Source organism: Microtus pennsylvanicus, chromosome 10 (assembly GCF_037038515.1).
Source record: "Microtus pennsylvanicus isolate mMicPen1 chromosome 10, mMicPen1.hap1, whole genome shotgun sequence".
Lineage (NCBI taxonomy): Eukaryota > Metazoa > Chordata > Mammalia > Rodentia > Cricetidae > Microtus > Microtus pennsylvanicus.
In genome coordinates this window covers 14,611,520-14,637,309 of record NC_134588.1, presented here as the reverse complement: position 1 = coordinate 14,637,309, position 25,790 = coordinate 14,611,520, and the positions used below count along the sequence as shown (strand labels likewise).

The 25,790-nt window shown below is 40.3% G+C and overlaps 1 protein-coding gene across 4 annotated transcripts in view; it reads left to right on the top strand.

The window, feature by feature from the left end:
* Positions 1-25,790, top strand: part of Epb41l5 (erythrocyte membrane protein band 4.1 like 5) — a 115,013-nt gene that overhangs the window by 42,830 nt on the left and 46,393 nt on the right. For 3 of the 4 annotated variants that reach the window (XM_075987721.1, XM_075987723.1, XM_075987724.1), the window contains 2 exons: positions 3,709-3,748; positions 4,119-4,234. In XM_075987721.1, coding sequence (XP_075843836.1) covers positions 3,709-3,748; positions 4,119-4,234 — 156 coding nt within the window. Of the gene's footprint in view, positions 1-3,708; positions 3,749-4,118; positions 4,235-7,214; positions 10,018-25,790 lie in introns of those variants that run through there. The other variant, XM_075987725.1, reaches the window with a different exon arrangement.

Here is a 25,790-nt window from a genome sequence, read left to right as displayed (position 1 = left end):
AGACCACAGAAATAGGCTACTTAAGAAATGATGGCCCCTTCAGGATCCATCGCTGATGCATGAGCTGGCTTTTTGTACCCCATTCCCTGTTGTGGGATGCTTTGCTCAGCCTTGATGCAGAGGGAGGGACTTGGTCCTGCCTCAACTTAATGTGCTAGACTCTGTTGACTCCCCATGGGAGGCCTTACCTTTTCAGAGGAGTGGTTGGGGGGTGGGTTGGGGGAGGTAGGGGAACAAGGAGGAGGAGAGGGAGGGGGAACTGTGGTTGTTATATAAAATGAATAAAAAAATTATTAAAAGAAAAGAAAGAAATGATGACCCTTTGGAGGGAGGAAAGAGAAGGGAGAAGTGATTATAATTATAATCCCAAACGTTATAAAAGGCTCACAGCTCCAAATAATCTGAGTTAGCCTGCAAGGATATATACACTTACATGTATTACTTACACACAGACACCTACACATAAATAAATCTTAATCTTAAAGTGTGTGTATGTATACATATATAGTAGTCTTTCAGAAGTTAAATGAAGAGACAGCTTGTTCCCACTGAAGGTTGTTAATAGCTAATCATCTATAATAGTCAAGTTTGTAGTCATGTTAGTTAGATTTTCTAGATGTGCATGGATATATTTTAGATAGGTATTCTTCATATCTTTCAAAGACTACGGAATATGCTATTTAATGTTTTAATAACTTAGGGTTTTTCATGACAATGAGACATGTCTGCTCCTGGAAACACCAATCTACTTCAAGAAGAAGATGGGCATCGAAGAGGATCCTTATGGAGTTTGATAGCCATTTGGGCAAGAAACTGCTCTTGCCTGGACTATTGCATAAACTGGACACAGAGAACCCACAGAGAGAGGACTACTGAACTTGCCTAAAGGTGAGATGATCTTTCGGGGTTCCCGATTCATGAAGGAGTCTGCAAGACATTCTGCAGGACACAACAGATAGTGACTGAACTGACTTTGAATTTTCCTGCTTCATGGAAATGTCTGCTGGATACCATGGGCCTGAAGGCTGAAGATGGATGCCCCAACGGTACAGAGGAACTTTGGGTGACTGTCCAGGCAGTGAGATGTCTCTGTCATTTCTAGAGTTTGAAAGTTGCTTATTTCTTGTTTGCTTAGATAATATTGTATCTTTCTGGAATCTTTGATGGAGTTGAAGAATAGTTAGTTATAGTTATAGTTTTCCTTAGTCATGATAAAAGATAAAATAGATATTAATATTGTAACTGTAATTCTTACTTGATAACTGTTTTGTTATATGTAATTTTACTATGTTAAAGTGAAAGCCTTTCCTTTTTAAACAGAAAAAGGGGAAATGATGTGGGAAGGTCATATTTTTATCTGTTGCTTTCATTGGTCAATTAAAGAAAACTGCTTGGCCCTGATAGGTAGAAAATTAGGTAGGCGGAGTAAACAGAACAGAATGCTGGAAGGAAGAGGAAGTGAGCCCAGAGGTCATGCTCCCCTCTCCCGGGCAGACGCAATGGCTCCGACCCAGGATGGACGTAGGCTAGAATCTTCCCGGTAAGCACACCTTGGGGTGCTATACACATTATTAGAAATGGGCTAGTCCAGGTGCGAGAGTTAGCCGAGAAGAGGCTAGATATAATGGGCCAAGCAATGTTTAAAAGAATACAGTTTGTATGTTGTTATTTTGGGTAAAGCTAGCCGGTGGCGGGAGCTGGGTGGCGGGAGCTGGGCGGCGGAACACAGCCCGCAGCTCCTATTACAACAACTAGGCACCTTTCTTTCATACAGTCTCAGGACACCTGACTTTGGACTGGCATGCATGCCCTTCACTCTTGACCTTGCCGTTCTGTTTCATGAATGGTTTTGCTCCAGTGAGCCATGGAGAACAGTGCCTTTTTTATAGTCTAACTATTTGACCTGAAACATTTCTCAACCTTTTACTTTGCTGCTTCATAAAATGTACCAGTTTGAATAGCATGTTTGTAAATTGCTGGTGTCGGTCTCTCCTGGTGAGTTTGTACTAAAAGTACAAACTTAGTACCCTTAAGAAAGGGTAGTATTTTCAAGGATAGTTGGTGTTCATGGTTACTAATACTGTGTTCTTTTTCTAAATGAAGAGGCCTTGGTATGCTGCACAAGCTAGCCCCATGATCTGAACTCAAGAGACTCTCCTTGAGCTTCTTAGAAAAAAGAGAAGAGGGAGCTGGGAATCAAATTTGGGTCTCTTGGAAATCCAGGACCCTTAATAGTCAATAATAAAGTAAAGTAATAATTGAGATTCAGTGGTTAAGACTGCTTGGCTGTTTTTCAGAGGACCCAATTTTGATTCTCAGTTCCCACATTGAGCAGCCCACAACTACCTATAACCTCAGCCCCATGAGATCTAAGCCTTCTTTTGGCATCTTCGGGTACCCTATCCAGGTGTTCACATGGATTCACATACATAAATAAAAATAGAATGAATTGTTTTCTTTGTTTTTAAATGGGAGAGGTAGAGATAAAGGCATCTGCCCCAGAGCCTGATGTCCTGGGTACAGTTCTCAGGACCCGTATGGTGGAAGGAGATAACCTCTGGCCGGTTTTCCTGACCTCCGAACATGTACAAAGTAAAGGTTTAAAAAAAGAAAAAACTTTTAAAATTCTTGTTATTTTAAATAAAGGGTGTTTTGCAAATGTGTAATGTTTCTGATGAAGCTTAAATCCCATTACCATATTATCCATACTAACTAGAACAATTCTGTGTAAATTATATAAAACTGAATGAATACTTTGAGTACAGGTTGTAAGTGAAAAGAGAATATAGAATTATTAATTTGAAAAATTAAGAAAGCACATGCCTTTAATCCCAATACTTGGGAAGCAGAAGTAGGCAGATCTCTGTGAGTGCTAGGCCAGCCGGGTCTACAGACCAAGTAAGTTTCAGATCAGCCAGGACTATGTAATGAGACCTTGTCTCAAAAAAAAAAAAAAAGGAAAAGAAAAAAATTGGAAAGAAATAATAACCTAGAATTTTATATGTAGAGTATTTTAACCCTATAATGCTTTATTTTATTAGTGATAAAAGAAAAATTATAGTTATACATATATAACATTAAAAAATAAAAGAATGTAAAATTACAGGTAAACTTTATATATGTGTGTATACCTATGTCAGACTTATCAAATGACTCCACAATTCTGCTCTTGGATTTCATTGTCTCAATCAAAGCATGGATTAATACCTTGAAGACATCTAAGATATGTATTTACATGGGTGGACTTATAAACACAAGATGTCACTGATATAGGTTCCATGGAAAGATTTCAAACTATGCAAACTATTTCAAGCTTTAACATGCAAGTTAGATATGTATGACTTTGTTGAACTTATTTTACATACTTTTTAAATTTTTATTTTATGTGCATTGGTGTGATTGTGTTAGATCCACTGGTACTGGAGTTACAGGCTGTGAGCTCTCACGTGGGTACTGGGAATTGAACCCATGTCCTCCGGAAGAACAACCAGTGTTCCCAACCACTGAGCCATCTCTCCAGCCCCTTGACATACATTTTAAGGAAACAATTTTAATCAGTTCTGTTCTATTTGGGTCTTTATGTTTGTTTGTTTGTTTGGTTAGGTTTTTTAAATTATATTGCTTTAATTTTAATTACATTGCTCGCTCCCTTTCTTCCCTCAGTCCTTTTATACAGGGTTTTTAATAGGTTGTTTTCTTTCATTATAGTGTTCATGATACTTCAACCCAGAATAATGACTCCCAACAGGTAAGACAGTAGTAAGTTTCTAAAACACCAGAGCACATATTAATTGGATATTTGTAGTGTGTGATATTTTACAACGTTTATGCGTTTCTCACCTCCAACACTTGTCCTTGTTTTACTAAGATACTGCGAGTAAAACAGATGATTTGTAAACATTTTCTATTATAAATATGGGGTATCAGTACATTGTGAATGTTCATTTATTACCTAAAATTAGTGTATTAAAATTAAACATTTGATTACATTACATTTATGTACTATATAGATGGCACTCCATTTTAATGTTGTATTTCTTGGTGTTAATATTTCTATTTGTTAGATTTTGACCATACATATAGGCAAAACAAATGCATTTTATTATTTTTCCACCAAGGCTTGGGGTGTGAGGTCTCCTGTGCCTGTGATCCCTTCCTCAACCTCTGGTCCTGTGCTGGTGGAGATAGAGAATCTTCCGCAGAATTCTGCAGCAAACCAACGCGACAGGAAATGGTTTGTTAACTTCCTAAACCAAATATTGCTTGCACAGTTGTATTCTAAACTTTTAAGCTATAATCTTGAAGCACTTTAAATATGATTGAAAACAAATTATTCATATTTGTGAGCTGAAAAGGAACAGACTGAGCAGTCAGAGGGCTGGTGAGCGTTAGGTCTGGGATGAAGAAGGGGGGATGGCTGTCTTAAAGGCAGAACATAAGACTGCTGACTTTCGCTGATGTGATCTGGGAATGGCTGGTTAAAGTCTAAAAAAGAAGAAAGAAAAATATTCCAGTTTGGGGAGCTCAAGAAATAATTCAGTGAAGGTAAAGCTATTTTTATAAAATGTAAACACACAGATATGAATACTTTGTGGCTTGTTGGATTTTATCAGGTGGGTTTGTGCTTTCCTAGAAAGCTGTGGCTTGGGGAGGGCTCCCTGGAAATCATTTGGGCTGAGTGGTACTATGGATATATCGTCTGTTCAAGCTTTGTGCCTATTTATTGAATGCACTAGATGATTCATGAGATTTTTCTCTTTTTCTCTTGCTCTTAGTTTGTTAATACCTGAAACCTAATGAGTTTCTGTGGTGATCTCAAGGTTTGGGTCGGCTTTCTGTGCAGCCAGCTCTTCCTTCATGGTGGTGGGTCAGCAGTGGTTGGTGGCTCTCTCTGTCTGTGCTATGTACTCTTTCCACTGGTATCGTTGGCTTAACTAACCACAGGATGCTTTGCCTGTGATGGTTGGATATGTTTTATTTCAGTTCCAGATAATTTGCAGTTAAAATTAAGGAGGATATATTCTCCCTTGTTTTGTCCATATATGTAGGGTATGATATAGGGTATTTAGGTATGTATACATATGTGCATACCAAAAGAGTAACAAATGAGGGCTACATATGAACAATTTTATTCTTTAAGATATAAGTTTTGGGTTCTTGCTAAAGATAGCAGCCCAGCAGGCAGTTAAAATACATCTCTTTAATGTGCCACTGAGGCCGATGTCACACACAGTGAGTAACCAGACTTCAACTGTCTTAATATATGCATGTCTTTCTTTAATACCAAGCAAGAATCTGATTAGTTTTCTTCCTGTGCTATGACGCTAGGTCTTTATTGAATTCCATTTTAATGAGTACATATTTAAGTTTGCTTAATTTGATTTGTTAGACATTACCAGTTGCTTTGGTGTAGTCTTTAGAGAGAATATTGGATTTCAGTTCCAAGAAAAATGAAAAAAATTGGAGCCATGTGCCCTCTTCCTTTCTCTGGTTGTGCTGACAGCTCCTTTGCTGAAATGGAGATGACCCTGAAAACCTGATGAGCTTCAGAGTACGTCAGCAGGGCCCGGAACTGACACCCACTGGCGTGTCTTATAGCTAGTGACTCTCTCCAGGCTTCTGTAAAGTGCGTCCTGCCTCCCATTCTTTGTGTCTGCATGCTTAGATTTCAGAGGCCATAAAGCAGTCCTCCTTTAGAAAGTGGTCACAAAGTCTGGAAACTGACTGGGTGCCAGGACAGCCTGTGGAACATCTTACCTCTAGCAGATGGTTCGGGGCCAGTTTAATTTAAGCCTATTTCCTGTTCAGGTCTTCAAATTTTCCCCCCTTGTATCTTAAATGAAACCATTAACTAGGTGAATGATTTAATGTCAGTAACTTAGGATTTGTTAAAGATATTTCATATCACTTGAATACATGAATTGTTTATTAACAAAAAGCCCGATGACACTGCTTGCAAGGCTGAGACTAGAGAGAGGCTTTGTTGAGTCCTGGGATTTGAGTCCATCCTAGCAGCAAAGTAACCTTATCTCAAAACAAATAAAGCATGCCCATAATCCCGGTGTTTGAGAAGAGGGTGCAGGTACATCATGATTCCAGGCCAGCCTGGGCAGTGTGATAACCCAACCCTATCAAAAAAAAAATGTATAGAACTTAGGAAATCTGGTGTCTGTAAACCAGAACACAAGTCAAATTTAATTTCTATATCAAGGGGTCATGAAGTTTGCTTATGAAGTCTGATGAGCAAGTTGAATTTCAGTGAAGGAAATAAAATGATACTAATAGTTAAAAGTACACTTCCATGTTTATTTTGAAAATTTCCTTTTTAGTTTTCCCAAGGAAAAATATTAAAAATTAAGTTAATATTTTATAGAATTTGAAAAATAATACTACTTTTTTTTAAAAAAAATCTAGATTTTAGTTGCCTTTTGTATTTGAAACACTCATTTTCTGGTGTTGGTCCTGTGAAGGATGTGCTCCCGTTGCACATCTCAAGAGTGTGGCAGGTGTTTTCTCTCTACTGGAGGACTGACTCGTGTGACTCCCTAGGCTGCACACGCCCATGCCTGTGAACTTCTGCATCTAAGTCCCCTGTGCTTATGGCACTTCTGCGCTCTATCTGTGCCTGCTGCTTTCAGCTTGTGCTCCTATTAACTTGGATTACAGAAAGGACAATCATTATTGTTAATTTGGAGCACTGATATAAACTTGGTCAATGCCTAAGGGAAGGGCTTTTATTTTTAATGCTCCTGAATTTTATTTCCTGGATTATACTTTTTTAAAATCATGTAAATTTGAAGATCATTTTTATAATTGCCCTTTCCATATATGTCCTTGCCTTTCTGTAGAATTCTTTCTAATATTTGAATAAAGCTCACTTAGAATTTTTGTGCCACAAGAATTCCAAACATTTCTATGTTGGGAGTGTCCCAGCAACAGCAGGGACAGATAACAGAATGTTTTGCCCTCTTTGACTTTCCTTCACTAATTAATTCACTTAACTGATTCTAGTTACGTGTCTTTTCGTATCGGTGCTTTCCGTTACATGATCCATGTAACTGTGTGGATTTCCCCTTCTGCTATTCTTGAATGTTAGCGTTGCATGGTAACTGCTCACCATAGTGGTGCATGCTGGTCACATGGCCTTTCTCCATTACACATCCGTGTTCTCTGTTCCTGTTGACTAACTGTACTCCCACTCCTCAACCATCTAGGCTCTCTGCTACCAGTGACTGCTGTCAGCGTGGTGGAAACCAGTGGAGCACAAGGGCCTTGCCCCCACCCCAGACTGCACATAGAAACTACACTGACTTTGTTCATGAGCACAATGTGAAGAATGCAGGAGCCCACCATGATGCTCATTTTTCTGGCCGTGCAGCCATGACCGAGATATGAGCTGTTACACCTTTTAGGCCATGGGACTCTGCCATCCAGGTTGATAATGTGTTTTGTGATGTTTATAGAGGATTGATTCCATTGGGAGCATTAGAGAGAATTTATTTCATACCGAGTCACTAGTTATACAGTGCTGTAATTGACCTCTGTGGAAGGGTAGGGGATTGGAAAGAGCTGTAAGCTGTCACTGGTGATGGCAGGCGTTACTACTGTGTTGAAAGGGGATGCGTACCACTGTGGCCTTGGGAAGGGTGTTCAGAATTTTAACATTTAACGCGTCACTCAGAGAATCTCTTAGGATGTTGTGTTTATGGTAAACTGTCGATTGTCATCCTCCCACATGTCATCTGAGTAGACAGAATTTAAAAAATAAGACGCAAGAAAGCACACCCAAAAGGAGCCATGATCAGTCATGGTATCCCAGCCTTTTGTGGTGCCGTAGTAATACCGTTCTCACATACTGCATTCTAAAGTGACCCATGCCTTAGTTTCCCTAAGTACCTGTGGTTGTAATAAAAATTTACTATACTTTATTTTTAATAAACATATTTTGTTACCACAGGCCTAGAAACTGCAAAAACAGTATGATTCACGTAGAGATAAGACTGAATGGTTACATTACTAGCTAGTGGTTATACCAAATACAAACGGAAAGCTTTCTTTGCCTGTAACTTTTTTCTTTCTCATTGAAAATCCTTGACAAATCACCCAGGTATGTAACACCTTCCTAATCTGGCTTTATATAGCCTTAAAATAAAGTTCTGAAGTCAAAAGGGTACCATTTGAGAGGAGTTGCATATATTTCACACTTTTAGTCTTTTTTGAACCTTGCAATGTAGTTAATTCAAGCTTTTTGGTTTAATTCATTGGAGGCAAACCAGGTGGTAGAGTACATTTCTGATGATGGAGACACTACTGTAAAGAAGCAGTGTTTCTTCTTACAGATATTTTAAATTTTGGAAAAGTTTCTGAAGTTTATGTAAGGAGAAATTTGAAGGTTTATTTTGAGAACTGTTGATACTTTGAACTAATGAAGCTTTTTAATAAACAACCTATTGTTTACTGACCCTGCTTACCTCAGAGGTTGGCTTCGTCCTACTGGTTCTCCCTGCTGGGCAAAGAAGACAACTTCAGTAGGATATGATAGTAGGTTCCTGATAGAGATATAATAGGGCTTGTTGGTAGAAGACAAATGTGTAAACCAAAACATTTAGAGCATGAAATCTGGGCAAGTCTTGATCTGCTTTATCATCATATAAGGGGATCATTGCCTAAATTTGTTATAAATAGATATGGGATGGATGTTCAAAATATTAACAATCCTGAGTAAGAGTTAGATAGCCCAACTTTTAAGACAATCATTACAGAGGGTGCTTTAAATAGGCACTAATTGTATGGCCCTTTGAGGTTTCTTTTGCTTTGTTTTGTTTGTTTGTTTCTTTTTTGCTTAGATTATAATTACTAAATATTCTCTATGGTGTTTGTTTTTTCTTTTTCTTTTTAAGACTTGTTTATTCTTGTTTATTTTGTGTGAATGGGTGTTTCACCTGCATGTATGTCTGTGTATCTGTGTACAACATTAGTGTGGTGCCTCTGGAGGTCAGAGGAGGTATTGGATCCCTAAACAGGGCATTGCCAATGGTTGTTGCTGCCATGTGGGTGCAGGGAATTGAACCTGGGTCCTCTGGAAAAGCAACCAGTGCTCTTAATGCCAAATCATCACTCCAGCTTGTTTTCCCCTCCCAAAATGTTTTAAGAACAGAAGCTCTGCTTTGTGCTGTGAAAAGACTTGGTGGGTATGAATATAATTAAAGGCACTAGCATTTTCCTAATACAAGTGAGTCAGAATGAATACAGGCTTGTCTGTTCCTTTATGAAGTCTCATGGCTCAGTATCACCTAACTTTAATCTTGAAACCTGAGGTATGACACTGATAGAATGAAAGCCTCCTGTATATTTTAGGATATTTCATTTTAAAAGTCTAAAGACTTACAACTAAAGAGTAATATTTTCAGTTTATATTGGAGGTAGCTATTTTTATTCTTAGAATTTGAGATAGCCAATAGTGTTTGATCTGAATGGTTCTGAATCACATCATGGGTTTTCTTTCTTTGAAGCTTAGTTATGGCGTAATTATTGTTAAATTTCTAATGGGAAAAGAAATTAGAGACAATAAGGGACAGAGGGCAATAGACTTGTGTCTCCTAAGGGTCCCATGTGCATTCAGCTCTCATATCAATAAGCTGATCATCTCTGCTCTAAAATCCTAAGTCCCCAGATAACTGATGTGGTAACAGTTTCCTGCCTGTCATAGGTTACAGTTTAAAGGCGGCAGCAGAAGCAGAGCAAAAGTATTCCATCTGTTAACTGTCAGGCCACGTCTGTGAAACATAGATGACTCAGGTGTGTGTGCGTGTACATGTGCGTGTGTGCACATGCAAATATTTGAAAATCTAAACTGAACTGGAAAACATTTCTGGTTCCAAGAATTTTGGATATGGGCTATTGAACCTGCACTGTAAATACCTGCTCTCGACTGGTGGCCTCAAGATGGCCATACACGCTTCTGTGGCAGCGAGGTTTACCAGTGGTTCAACCTGGATAAATAAATGTCTGTACCATATTTCTACTCTCATTGTACTATCTGTTCAGTGACCAGAGTCTTAGACTTGAAGTGGAGAGTGAGTGATTCAGAAGGTAAGGCCACGTGTCCTTAACCCTGATGCGCCCTGCATTTGACCCTGGAGCCCACGTGTAGAAGGAGACAAAGGGCTACTCCAAGTTGCTCTTTGACAACTATGTGTGCACACATACAAATAAAAGTAACTATGAAAAATCAGATTTTGAAGCTAACCTGCACATATAATTCCATCTGTTTTGAAGACTGAAGTTGAAGGTTCCTTCACGCCTGGGAGTTTGAAACAAACCTGAGCAACATAGTGAGACCACTATCTCAATGTCACAAAATAAATAGTCTAGACTAGAGAACCCTTCCAGAAGCACATGCTATGGTGTTGTCCTTCTGATGAAAGGGAATCGTCAGCACAGAGCCCCCGTGTTTGTGTATGGAGCAGTGTTTGGCTGGTTCTAGTGAATATAGTTGATATTTCTGTGGTGTTTTTATAGATGGTGTAATTGAAAAAGAAAAGCTAGTGATCTTCATAAATGAGCTGGTGATCATTCTTTTATGGTTAAAACTATTCTGCTGGGTATGGTAGTTCATCCATGAAAGAGGGTGAGGCAGGAGGATTGCCATGAGTATTAGACCCTCAAGAAAAATCAAAATTCTTAGGTTTTTAACCTGTCTATAAGTATGATCTCATTTTTCCAATCTTGAAATGCTAATTACATAGACATTTTAAATGAAGTTACAGAAGTCTTTGTCTGTCTGTGCCTGTTTTTTTTTATTTTTTAATTTGAAGATTGTAAAAAAAATTATTTATTTTACAAGAAATTCAAGAACAACCAGTTAAATTCTTATCTGCATGATACCCATTGCAGCCAGATGTTGTAAAAGGAGCTGCGTTCCCTGCGCCCAGCCTCCTGGTTAGTTTACACCCGAAATAATTACACGGAAACTGTATTCACTGCCCAGCCTATTAGTTCTAGCCTCTTCTTGGCTAACTCTCACATATTAGTTTAACCCATCTCCATTAATGTGTATCGCCACTTGCTGTGGCTGACCAACATGAGTCTAACCAGCGTCCATCTCAGAGAGGAGAGCCATGGCGTCTGCCTGACTCTGCTTTCTTTCTCCCAGCATTCTGTTCAGTCTACTCCACCTATCTAAATTCTGCCCTATCAAAAAGCCAAGGCAGTTTCTTTATTTGACCAATGAAAGCAACACATAGAAAGAAGAACCTCCTACACCAGCCAGAAAGCATTAACCGCTTATGTCCTGAAGAAGGCCGCTAGAAAGAGCGCACTAAGAGGAAGGGTTCTCCGATCTCCTATAGTCAGCACAAAGGGCTCAATAAGATCCAAGTGTTGTCAGTCACAAGGGCTGCTAGACGTTGAGGATAAACTAATACACCTGGTATTTAAAGCAGCTAATATACAAACATTTTAATATTGTATCAGCTTAATTCAAATAATAAATTGAGAGTCCTAGCACATGCCTGTAATCCCAGTACTTAGTGAGGAACAGGAGTTCAAGGTCAGCTCAGTTACATAGCAAGTTCCAGGCCAGACAAAATACACAAAAGTAAAAACATCTTTTTTACGGAGAAGTGACCTACAAACGTGCACCCCAGTGTGCACACTTACAGACAAGTGTTAGGTCAGCTGTAAAAGGTTAAACTCTTGAGTGGAAATTATTAATTGCTAACATTACCTGACATGTAAAAGCTACTATGTAAATATATCAGGATATAAAAACATAGAACATATATATGACTTAAAAATTTTACTAAGTGTACTTTGAGCGATGCCATCTGTTTAAAGATGATGAAAATTATACTGAGTGTTTGTAGTATTTAAACAGTGAGGCAGCTTGTTTTTAGGGTAATACAATTAATTTGCATGCTCTCCTCCCAGTGCTGGGGATTGAAGCCAGGGCCTTGCACATGGTAAGTGTTCCATCCACAGCTTATTATTTCTCTGCTTTACTGCAGAGGTATTTACTAGAAATTTGATTGATGTAATGATTTTGATTTGTTAACATTGCTAGGTGACTTTTATATGGTCCTGTGACAATTTTGTCTTTCCATTTTGCCAAATCAGTAGCTAGGGGAGGTTGCTAGGAGAGTCCTGAGTCTTGATTTTCAAGAGAAATAAGGGTACTTCCTGTGCAGGGACCTGGCTTCACTCCTGCCCGTTTGTAGTCACAAACATGAACCACAGCGGCTGGGAAATGATTGTTCTGATGGTGGAAGCGTGGATAGGCTCAAACATTGGTGCTCTAGCCTTTCTGTCAACAAGCTCTTCTTTCCTAACCTAGATTTCCAATGCCTCTGATTTTAAGTTTGTTAGGCATTAGATTTGAAAATAATACCACATTGCATACATTTATTTTATTCTTAATATTAGCGCTTATATAGATTTATAAAAATAAAGCATTGGTGCCAGTAATACTTAATGTTTCTCTTAGGTTTTAGTTTTATTTTTCATTGTTACTGTGTGTACATTCCATGGTACATGTGCAGGTCAGAGAACAACTTTGTGGAGTCACTTCCTCCTGCCTCATGTGGTTTTTAGAACCTGAGCTCAGCTTACCAGGCTTGCAAGGCGAGTTCTTCTACCTGCTGAGCTGTCTTGCCAATCCTTCTTTTATTTTAACATAAATTATACCACAGCATTAATTATGTCTTTCTTTCAGAATTGTTATGAGCACTCACATGTAAAATGCTTTGACATAAAGGCTTGACTTTGGAATATAATCTTGGTGGTATAGAAATTATGATATCATAATTTAACCAGAAAGACAGGTTAAAAGTTCTTGCCACCAAGCTAGTGACCTAAGTTTGATCCCTGGGACTAATTATTACAGGTTATCCTCTGATCTCCACATGGTGGCATGGAACACACACATGTACACAAATTAATTTTAAGAAAAATGAACACGCACATGAATCACACCACTTCCCACATACAATATGTTAAATATCATTTCATTGATTCCTGCCTGTAGCTGATTAGTACTTGTACTTTGAGCAGTGCATCAGTTTAAAGATGATGAAAAGCAGTCTGTGACCTTGTTACTGGTTGAGAACACATTCTTGTTCTCATGATTTTTTTTCACTAATTAATTGGCTAAGGTTGTGTTCCCAAGAAGCAGCTAGCTGTGGCCTCAGTTGGAGGTGGCAGAACTTGAGTGAGCCTTTTACAATGTGTTCCTGACAGCTGGCCAGCATTGTGTTTATACTGGCAGGAAAAAGATAACCTGACCTGGAGAGCAACATTCTCCGAGGATTGGGACTGAAGACTTCTTGAGTATCATAATCTTCCACCTCCTTTTTAAAAATAGATTCAACAGCAGTAATTCTATTTGTTGCTGTTGTTGGGCAAAAAAGTTTTGGTTTAGCTAATTTTTTTTTTTTTTTTTGGTTTTTCGAGACAGGGTTTCTCTATGGTTTTGGAGCCTGCCCTGGAACTAGCTCTTGTAGACCAGGCTGGTCTCGAACTCACAGAGATCCGCCTGCCTCTGCCTCCCGAGTGCTGGGATTAAAGGCGTGCGCCACCACCGCCCGGCCCTGGTTTAGCTAATTTTAATAAAGAAGAATGTAGGTACCTTCAGTTTGTGGCTAGGATTTGCAACAAATTGAATATTCTTTAGTAAATACCTTGCTACAGGTGCTAGTCATTGCTTCTAAACTAAGGGCTAATAGTGGGAAGGCGGTTGCTAGCTTGCCTGTCTGTAGAGCTAGTGTGGCTGCGCTGAGAGGGTATGCGGAGCACCTCAGAGTGGGCCATATTCACATAGCATAGGTTTGCCTGTAGTCCAGCCATGGAGCTTTAGGGCTTCATATTTAGTCTCTAGGAGTTTGAAAAGCTAGATTTAATAAATTACATTAATTCTTCCTCGGGGAGAATTAGCATTAGCAATACCTTGGGGAGTGTTTGGAAAGAAGGGAAGATTTGGGTAATTATGTGTATCCAGGTTATCAGTCAGATTTCACAATCCTCTTGAAGCGGTAATGTGGTGAATTGGAAATATGGTGATCTAGCACCTGGGAGATGGAAACAGAAAGATCCAGAATTCCGGGTTATCCTGTGCTACATAGTGAGTTAGTTTAGAGCTAGTCTGAGCTGCATGAGACTTGCCTCAAAAGACAAGCAAATAAACAAAAGTATTTGATGAATTGGAAAGGTGGTGACTATTGATCCCCCCCCCCAAAAAATGAATTGATTGACTAAGGAGGTCTTGGGAATTCATTTTTAAGTTTTTAAGTGAAAAGTATTTGAAAATCATAATCTTTTTTTTTTTTTAGGTTGGGGTCTCTGTATGTAGTCCTGGCTCTCCTGGAGCACAATATAGAGCAGTGGTTCTCAACCTGTGGACTATGACTCCTTTGGGCATCAAACCTTTTCACCAGGGTCACACATAAGATGTCCTGCATATCAGATATTTACATTATAATTCATAACAGTAGCAGAATTACAGTTATGAAGTAGCAGTGAAGTAATATTATGCCTGGGGTCATCACAAGATGAGGAATTGTATTAAAAGGTGGCAGTGTTGTGAAGGTCGAGAAGCGCTGGTATGGAGCAAGCTGGCCTCGATCTCAGAAACCCACCTGCCTCTGCCTCCCCAAGCACTGGGATACATTTTAATAAATATTCTTGTCTGCAAGTTTAGGAATGCCTTCCATCACACACATGTGGAGGTCAGAGGACAGCTTTTGGGAGTTAGCCTTGGAAACTCGGGCCATCAGGCTTGCAGGACAAGTGCTTTCCCTGAGGCGAGCCTCTCTGTCCTTATTTAACTGTCAATCAAAATGCCTCTTTGATTATCCCTTCTATATATATATATACTCACTGTTTTTGTATGTCCTAAAGTTTCTTGGCCTTTCTCTGTTCACTTTTGGTTAAATCTAGCTGCGCCTCTAAATGGTGAATATGAAATATATATGACATTTTTTAGTGGAGTCACATAAGTGTGGCCAGAGTTCACTGCTCCCTGTTACCCTAATCACATTCCCTACTGGGGCAGTATTTCTCCTCTTTCAAGCTATAATGGCCTCCTCATTTTAAAGTCTGAATTCTGTTCTGTTCTGTTCTGCTGTGTGAGAAACTAAGCAGTCAGCTCTTCTGTGCACTCACTCTGATCAGTGGATGTGTCTGTCTGAGCATCTCTCCTGTCAGTGCCCCGGTGAGTCCTCTGTTCTGTATTCTACCTTCTCTTCTGTGCTAGCAGATTTTTCCCAACTGGCATATTCTTATCAGCACAAAAATACCCTGTTAGAGTATTTAAAAAGAAAGTTCCCTTAATTCTTGTCTATTGCCTCATTTCTTTGTTCTACTGGTAATGAGAAACCTTTTGCCTCCAGAGAGTTGTCTGCTCAGTACATTCGCTTGTCTTTTAAGCCAAGTTGGACTTGTCTTGGACACAAAAGGACTTAATAGGATCATGCAGGGTGCATACTGCACAAAGAGTACAACACTGCAGAAGAAATTCACATATGTTAACAGTGGCTTTCCAGTAGACGGTGCTGTCTCAATCACTGTATTGTATGTTTTATAAGAAATAGGAACTTAGTTTTAGGAAGTGCATATTAATACCTCTGCCGAATTGCTTTGCTTGGTTCACAGGTGACCTCTACATTTCTCTACCCATAATCAATTTACAGTGAAATTTATTAGCATTCATACCAATTGCTTTCTTCCCCCATGAAATACCTTCTTCACTTAAGGACATCACTCTCTTGTCTCCTAACCTCCCTAATATTTGTAGTTTTCTTTGCCAGTCCTCCTCTGCCTAGCCCTATAAACTGTTTAGGACCCTTTTTGTATGGGTTCACTGTAGGTAATTTCATCCAGTGTTATCATATTAAAGGCTATCTATGGGGCTAAGGAAATGGTTCGGCAGGTGCTGATGTCCAAACAAGAGAACCTGAGTTTGGATCCTCAGCATCCACATAAAATCAGGACACAGTGGTATATATCTAAAACCCAGTGCTAGAGAAATGGAGGGAGAGACAGGAGGGTCCCAGGACTTGCTGAGATAACCTAGTCAGAGTTAGTGAGAAACCTTGTTGCAGAGGCTATAAGTGAACAGTGACTGAGGAAAACACCCGATGTTTTCCTCTGGCTTCTACATGTGCACACACGGTACATGCATACACCACACAAAAAACTGAAAAGGTTATGTATATACTTATAGTTTCTCACTTGCCTCATGAGTCTGCTTCTTTATTTCCAGATATACATATTATACTGCCTGTTTGACATTTTTATTTACATATTACAGGTATCTCATTTTTAAGAAAGTATTTGAAAATAATGTTGGGCTTACTGAGAGTTGCAAAGATGCTGCTGAGAACTCCCACACAGCCCTCTTTTTTTCTTTTTCCTAATGGGTTGGGGGAATCAGTTGGTAGTGTTTCATGCATTAGATCAGTTCCAAGAAGCCATGTTTTTAAAAATCCAGGTGTAGTGGTTTTCAGTTGTAATCTCAGTGCTGGAGAAGTGAAGACAAGAAGATTGCTGGTGCCCATCACCAGCTAGTTGAGGTTGTTCATTGACCTCTACACAAGCATGTGTGCACACGTAACAGAAAACCCCTAAAGTTACCATTGCTGCTTTCTAAGATGGAGAAGTTTTGCCAGTCTTTACACAAATGTTCCAGGATCTAATGCAAGGTCCCATGTTGGATCAAGTCACCTTTAATCAGAATGCCCTCAGATTGGATTTGTGTGCTTTTTGCATATGATTAGATTGAAGCCATGGATTTAGGGGGAAATTGTGGTACTGTGGCATCCCAGATTTAAGAGTTCCAAATTAAGCAATTGGTCTTTTGACCTCATTAGCTTTTCCATCTCTACAGATTTTCCTAACTTGACCGATCACGGTTCTTACTCTCCTATTGTCAGTATGCCTTAGTTCTGGCTAGAGCTTTTGAATTGGAACCCTTGGAGTGCACAGGGCTCTGCAGATTCCATGCATACTAAACATCACCTTTGCTCCTCTTTGTCTCACACTTATCAACTGGGAAATCCTATGAGTTAACAAAATGTGTCCAGAATCCAACACTGGCTGCCATCTCTACTCTGCTTCCCCTTTCAGGTTTCTGTCCTGGTATCTACCTCTTACCTGACTCCAGCCCTTATTCTTTGATTATTTGATTTTTCCCTTCAGTAGCCATTGCAGCCATAACTTAGATCATACTACCCTCTGCTCAACCCTTCTACTATTTCCCTCAACAGCTAAAACAAATCCTCACATTGGCAAACATTCTCCCACTTCTGATTTCCTGCCAGTCTTGATCTCGCTCATTTGGCTCCAGTGACTCACCTCTGTCACTTGCTGTTTGTATTGCACTGCCAGATGCCACTCTGACCTAAAAGTTCATATAATTCATTTCAACATTTTCAGGGTTTTCTTAAATACAATTTTTATTCTTTGAAATTTTCTTACATATAATGTCTTTTTATTCCACTCCATTTATCTCCCACTCCTGGAATCCCTCTTCCCAATGAGTTCATCTTTTTTAAAATAATAACCTGTTGTGTTTAATTAGGTTTGCTTACATGGGTGTGTGTGGTTATTTACTGAATGACAAGAAAATTAGCCAGAATCTACGTCCCTGAAGAACGGTGACTCCTCCAGTAGCCACTCACTACCAGTAGCTCCACAGATAGAGACTATTCATGGTGGAATGCTTATGAGTAGCCGTAGCTCCAGCGAGTTCCCGAGTTCAACAGCTGCGTGGTGTCTGGAAAAGAGCATTTTACAGCACTCTTCTCCATCCTCTGGTTCTCTGGATTCATATAGATGTTTTGTTTCTGGCCATACACTCAACAGTCACTTAATCTTAGCATTTTGATCAATTATCTCTATTTTAACCACCACCCACTGCAAAAATAAGTCATACTGACCAAAGTTGAAAGCAGCACTAATCTATGGGTAGACTTGAACACAAATATTTAGAAGGCAGTTTGGCAATATGTCCATCTAACAAGCTAACGGTAAGTTGGTTCTCCGGGTCTGTGATATGGCAGCTATTGTATTGGCTTCTCAGTAGGTTTGCAGTAGCAGTCATGGAATTCTTCTGTGGAGCAGCCCTCAAATTGAATCAGAAAGAGGTTGGTTACCCCCAAAACATTCATATCACTAATGCACTAGTGGTCATAAATTGTGTAGTGGGTCAATATTATAGCATACAGGGTCTACCACTGGGTAAAACTGTAGGTGACTTTTCTCCCCTCGTGTCCTACTGGCACTATACAAGCTAGCCAGCAGAGAGCAGAAGATCCCAGGTCATTGCCAGCTTGATTTCTCAAGACACTGCCACCTGAGTATATGGTGTCTACAGCAATGGGATCTTACCATCTGGTTCGGCTGAGTGACAGTCTCAGCATTTCTATTGCTGTGAAGGGACACCGTGACCACAGCAACTCTTAAAAAGGAAAATATTTAATTGGGGGTGACTTACAGCTTCAGAAGTTTAGTCCATTATCATCATGGCAGCATGCAGGCAGAACTGGTGCAGGAGAAGGAACTGAGGGTTCTATGTCTTGACCCGCAGGCGACAGGAAGTGAGCTATGACACTTACCTTAATCATAGGAGACCTCAAATCCCACTCACACAGTGACACACTTCCTCCAAGAAGGCCACACCTCATAATAGTGCTACTTCTTTTGGGAGCCATTTTTTTCAAGCTATCCTTTTCCACTCCCCAGCCCCCAAAGGCTTATAGACATATTATGATGCAGAAATGCATTCAGCCCAACTTCAAAATTCCCCATAGTATATAACAGTCTGAAACTTGTTTCAAAGTCCAAAGTTTCTTCACTGTAATCCCCCTGTAAGGTCAAAATCAAATAGGAGATCGTATACTTCCAACATAGAGATGGGGCAGGATATACATTACCATTCCAAAACATAGGAAAGGGGGCATAGTAAGGACTGAAAACCAGCTGGGCAAACTCCAGCTTGAATCTCCATGTCTGACGTTAAAATATTCTTCAGATCGCCAGCTCCATTCAACTTTGTTAGCTGAAGCACACTTCTTTCTTCTGGGCTGGTTCCGCCCCCTCAGCAGCTCTCCCCAGCAGGTAGCCCACAGCTCTATCTCCAGCATCTGGGGTCTCCAAGGCAATCCAGGCTGCAGATTCACAGCTCCACACAGTGGCCTCTCTGGGCCTCCTTCTGGGGACACTGCTGACACATGCCTGGCCTCAGCGGCTTTCCTTAGTCACGGAGGGAAATCCCATAATGCCTTTCTCCTTGACTCTCCTATCCTTGACTCTAAAGCCATAACTGTGTGGCTGAAGCTGCCAAGTTCTGCTGCTTGCTGGGGCTGGAACATGGCTCCCTTGTTCAGTTTCATCTTCACCAGCTTTCTGGTTTCCATGGTTTTCTTCACTGCCTAAACTTGGCTATTCTGGAACTAGCTCTGTAGACCAGGCTGACCTCAAACTCAAAGATCCACCAGCCTCTGCCTTCTGAGTGCTGGGATTAAAGGCCCACACCATCACAGCTGGCTCTAAGCTTTTTATTTCCTTTTCACAAATTGAGAAGTTAGCTGGGTGGGATCTTGCTCTGAGGTCACCACTCCCTTTATTCTATTTCTTAATCTGTTTATCACCTTGAGCGCAGGGTTTAGCTTCATTCCAGTTCTTGGTGTTCCTTTTTCTCAAATTGTACATTTTTTTTTTATTTTTCCTTGCTCAGATTGCTCCTCTTTATTATAAATCTTCATTAGAGTTAACATTAGTAACCACACAACAGAGTCTACACTTGGCTGTTTTGAGATTTCCTTTGCCAACGGAATTAATCCACAGCTCATCACTTTAGCCTCAGGCAAGACTTCAGAAAGAGACAAAAAGTATCCACATTCTTCACCAAAATATCACAAGGAGAATTGCTAAGTAACGTACTAAAATTCTCTGAAACTCTTGAGCCAGGCCATCAGGTCACACTCAGCACCACAGTCTCCCATGCTCCTACTGGAATGATCCTTTAAACGGCACTTCAGTGTTGAGTTGCTTTTCTGATCCACAATCTCAGTGTCTGTATTCCTTCAAACAAAATGTGGTCCAGCCTAACAGCAATACCCCAGGCCCTGGTACCGGCTTCTGTCTTACTTAGGGTTTCTATTGCTGTGAAGAGACACCATGACCATGGCAACTCTTAAAAGGAAAACATTTTAATTGGGTTGGCTTACAGTTTCAGAGGTTTAGTCCATTGTCATGATGAGGACATGGTGGTGTGCAGATAAGCATAGGGCAAGGGAAGCACTGAGAGCTCTACACGTGACCTGCCAGCAACCAGAAGTGAACTGTGACACTGGGCTTAGTTTGAGCACAGGAGACCTCAAAACCCACCCCACAGCAACACAATTCCAGCAAGGCCACACCTATTAGTAGTGCCACTCCCTTTGGGAACCACTTCGTTTCAAATCACCACAGTGGCCAAGAGCAAATGCCTTTGTTGTCTGGGGAGTCTCTGGGGCCTACCTGACTAATAACTCAGTCAGGAGGTAGCCCACACCAAGAGCAAGCCATGTCATCTTTAAGTTTCTTATCTGTAATGTATCCTGACGACTCTGAAATAGTTGTGTGAACCCTTAATCATGGCGTTCTCTAGTCATGGCACCTTTATTTTTTTCTCCTCACTTCATCTTTTATAGTACTGATTATGGATTTGTTGTCTGTATTCAGTAGCTTGACAGTTCCATTAAAGGAAAACATTTGCTTATCATGAGAACATAAACTTTGTACATATTATTTGAATAAGTGAATGCCATGTGAAATACACTCGAACCATTGTCCTTTATTTCAAGAAATTGGCAAGCTGGGAACAGGCAGTTTTCCAAATGCCAGATATGGACTTGCCATTTGGAAATCTAAGCCTTCGGAAAGGGAGCTTGAGGTGAGGAAGCTCTGGGTAATTACAGAACGAGGTCCATAGCAGCAGAAGTAGCTTCTTACAACTGGATTTCCCTGGCAAAAGAAATTTTAAAGTAGCAAAATACATGGTGTATGTAATTGAGGAATGTCTAATCACAGTTGAGTAAAGTCTAAGTCTAAATGGTGATGATGCTTCTGGGCCTGGCATTATTCTAGAAGGACAGCACAAATATTTACTCCAGGGAGCTGGAGAGATGGCTCAGTGGTTAAGAGTATTGCGTGCTCTTCCAAAGGACCTGAGTTCGGTTCCCAGCAACCACATGGTGGCTCACAACCATCTGTAATGGGGTCTGGTGCCCTCTTCTAGCCTGTAGGCATATATGCAAACAGAATATTGTATCCATAATAAATAAATAAATTTAAAAAAAAATATTTACTCCAAACATTTCCTTCTTAGAGCGCTGTAAGGTACTTAGGTAGGTGAAGAAATACATATGTCATTCATCCAAAAGACAACTTTGAGAGTTCTAATTTGGGTAGTCTGAGAGCCTAGACAGGTAGGTAGGTAGGTAGGTAGGTAGGAGAGAGAGAGAGAGAGAGAGAGAGAGAGAGAGAGAGAGAGAGAGAGAGAGAGAGAGAGAGAATGCACACGCCAGCCTTGGCAGGGCCTAGGGTAAAAAGGTGGAAGGAATGCAATAGCCATTCTGCTTTGGAAGATGGCCCTGGAAAGACCGATGGTAATATATGCTACATCCATGTTGTTTGTGGCAAGTAAAACAAGTACAAAGTGGAGGAGATGGCTCCATCATACAGGTGCCAGTACACAAGCCTGACAGCCTGAGCTCTGTTCCTGGAACCCCACGCAAAGCCAGCAGTAATCTCAGCACCTTCACTGTGAGATGGGAGGCAGACACAGGAGAATCCTAGTACAGCAGCAGAAGCAAGGGACACTCTCACTCCCTCCCACCTCTCCCCCCGCTCTCCCACTCTCTCTAACACACACTGCTCTCAACCATTTAGAAGCCAAATTTGTTGGTTTATGCTTGCAATCCCAGAATTTGGGAGGATGAGGCAGGAAGAAGAAGTTGTATCTGAGATATGGGCCTAGCTTTTCAAAAAGGTAATCAAGCCATGTATATTTTGTACACATATTCCTTAAAAATAAAATTGTCACCAACCTAGAACCTGCCAGGTAGACTAGGCTAAACAATGAGTCCCTGGATTGTCAGTTCCTGAAGATGGTGAAATGTCACCCACATCCTGTATACCAATAACCAAGACAATAGAATGTAGTGGCATTTCAATTGTATTTTAGTAAATAAAGACTGCCTGAAGATCTAAGAATAAAACGGTCCTACTGGTCAGCCTTACAGACCAGGTTATGATAGCATGCACCTTTAATCCCAGTAGCCATACTAGTTGCCATAGAAATGGGGTAGTGCATGCCTTAATCCCTGCCCTAGAGAGGATTATAAAACTGTCAGGCGGTGGGGGGGAGCTCTCAGAGACAGTCTCATTCTGAGATTCCTGAAGGCAGGATCACCATTTCAGACTGAGGTTGAAGTAAGAGCCAGTGGTTGGCTGTTTTGCTTTTTGGATCTTCAGGTTGAACCCCAATTTCTGACCATGAGTTTTTATTAATCATGCTTTGTTGCAAGAAGAGGGCCTGCTTGTTCGTCCTGGCCGCCCAGCTGGCTTAACCTTGAAATAACCACACAGAAATTTTATTAATTAAATCACTGCTTGGCCCATTAGCCCTAGTTTCTTATTGGCTAAGTCTTACATCTTAATTTAACCCATTTTTATTAATCTGTGTATCGTCATGTGGCAGTAACTTACCGGATAAAATTCCTAGTGTCTGTGTCTACAGTGGATCCAGGCGGATCCATGGCTTCTCTCTCTCTCTCTGACTCTACCTTTCTTCCTCTCAGCATTCAGTTCTGTCTTCTCCACCTACCTAAGTTCTGCCCTATCATGTAACAGGGGGGCTTGCTTGTTGGGGTTTCTGTCCTGCCCGGTTCCTGCAGCCATTTAGTCCCAAAGAAAATCACACAGAGAGTCTACATTAGTTATAAACTGATTGGCCCATTAGCTCAGGCTTCTTATTAACTTTTATAACTTATATTAGCCCATTATTCTTATCTGTGTTAGCCACATGGCTCAGTACCTTTTTCAGCAGGGCAGGTCACATCTTCCTTCTTCAGTGTCTGGACAGGACTGGGGAGGAAAAGGCTTCTCCTTCCCAGAATTCTCCTGTTCTCATTGACCCAGCCTCTACTTCCTGTCTGGTTGTCCTGCCTATACTTCCTGCCTGGCTACTGGCCAATCAGCATTTATTTAAAATATAATTGACAGAATGTAGACAATTGTTCTGCACCACTATCAGTCCAAAGTAGTTTCTTTATTCATTAACCAATACAAGCAACACATAGAAGGACCTCCTACACCAATGCTTCAATGGAAAACATATTTATACATATAAAAGCCTGTTATTGAAGTGTCATAGCAGCATTCTATGTCAGGAGTGGTACCTCAAGCCATAGTCCCAGAATTTTTCCTCTTCCCCAACACTAAGCCTTAAGTATACCATCTCCAGTAGGCCTGAGACGAGCGTTTGAGATCTCACAAGGGTTTTTCTTATGCCTAAGTGGTATTTCCACTTAATTATACGTCAAAATTAGTAGCTCATAACTGAATCTGGTGGCTTGATCTTTTATTCTGAGCTGTTTGGGAGGCTGAGACAGGAGGATTGTAAATTCATGGCCTGCTGAGTAAAATCCTGTCTTAAAAAGTAAAAAGAGGACTAGGAACATAGCTTAATGGTAGAGTATTTTGCCTAGCATGCATGGAATATAGGGGGATACAGTGGCTTCTTAAGTACATTTTTTTGTATGTGTACCGTCCTAGATTCTTAGACTAGAGCAGTGACTTGACAGTTCCTCCCATAATGAATGGCACACGCTTGCAGAAGGCTGCCAGTGTACACGCAGACAAATATGCAGTGATTGTAAGTAAAGGTTGAAACTTTGCAAACAAGGCAATGTCTCTGTGAGTGGCTATAGTATGAGAGGTGGAATTGGAAAAGATGATCCAGTTGAGATAAGGAGTGAGCCACAGAAAATAGTTTTCCACTAGTTCAGAGGCATCGGGAGAAAGGAACATGGTGAAGGATAGAATAAAAACTGGCAGGAAGAGCTTCTTCAAGGAAGAGTTCTGAAGGAGCTAAACAAGGAACCCTGCACCCGAGGCGCAGGAGAAGAGTCTGCTTTGTTCAGAGCCTATAGTAAATTTTATAGAAGAGAATGACATGCCAATTCCTCCTTTAAAATATTTCCTTTTTCAGGGGCAAAAGTGGATTTCCCTCCCTGAATTCATTGACAGTAATTTGCAGATAATGAGTTTTAACCTTCAGATTCTTCAGTGCGTATATTTTAGGAGAAAAACGCAGTAATTTTTTCCATATCTATGAGGCAGTTACTGCATAGATTCAGAAAATGAAGGAGCTAAAGAGATGGCTCAGTGGTTAAAAATGAGTACCAGTCCTGCAGAGGGCATGAGCTTGTTCCCAAGCACCCAGATCAGGTGAGTCACAATTGCCTGTGTCTCTGCTCTAGCCTCAGAGGGCACCTACCTGCATATATCCACACACAGAAATAATATACAGAATTTAAATCAAAAAATTATGATAAAAAGAGAAAAAAAACACTGTTATAGTTCCTTCCACATTCCAACCTCTCGTTTTCCCTAATGCTTTCATTTGTATCAATATCTTTGACCCATGCCAGATTATATTTAGTAGTTTATTGTGTTTCTTGGGTCTATTAATCTACTAATGGTTCTATTAACTTAGTAATGCTTCCTTAGCCATGCCTATTTTTTTAACATTTGTGTTCTTAAATAGTATGTTTCAGACAGTTTAGATTAACCTGAATGTTTCCTCATGGTTGAGTCCAGGTTATACGTTATTGACAAGGACAATATGTTTATAATTCATCAGACAAGAGAACACTTGATGTCTTTTTGTCCCATTACCAGTATTTGGTTATTTGATTGTAATAGTTAAAAGTAATATATATCAAATTTTTAAAAATATATTTGGCATTCTTTTTTAAGATTTTATATGTATGAGTGTTCTGTTTGCATGTATGTATGTATAAATTGTACCATGTGCGTGCCCGGTCCCTAAAGACTCAAAAGAGAGTCTCACAGTCTGCCCCTGGAACTAGAGTTACTGATGGTCATGAGCCACCATGCACTTGCTGGGAATTGAACCCAGATCCTTTGCAAGAGCAACAAGTGCTCTTAACCACTGAGCCATCTCTCCAGCCCATATATCTATCAAGTTTTATGTTCTCAAGCTACTTATGTTTATAATTATTTTACTCTCCCTCAAAAACATAACCCAGGGCCAGGGAGATCATGCAGGCAAGGCACGTGCTGCCAAGGTCAACCACATGGGTTCAGTCCCCAGGACCCAAATGGTGGAAGAAGGGAACTGATTCCCACACAAGTTCTCTAACCTCCACATCTGCTCTGTGGCATACACAATAAATAAATTAAAATGTAATTTTTAGAAGATAACATTTTTCATGTAACCTGATTGTAAAAATTAGGTATCATTTGTGATGGTTGGCCAAATATCATTCTGATCTGGTAAGTTGGTATTCTGCAGTAAGAGCCTGCAGCTCTGTCTGCTTGCACATGACTTCATAAACTCTTTTTTTTTAAATATTTATTTATTATGTATACAATATTCTGTCTGTGTGTATCCCTGCAGGCCAGAAGAGGACACCAGAGCTCATTACAGATGGTTGTGAGCCACCATGTGGTTGCTGGGAATTGAACTCAGGACCTTTAGAAGAGCAGGCAATGCTCTTAACCTC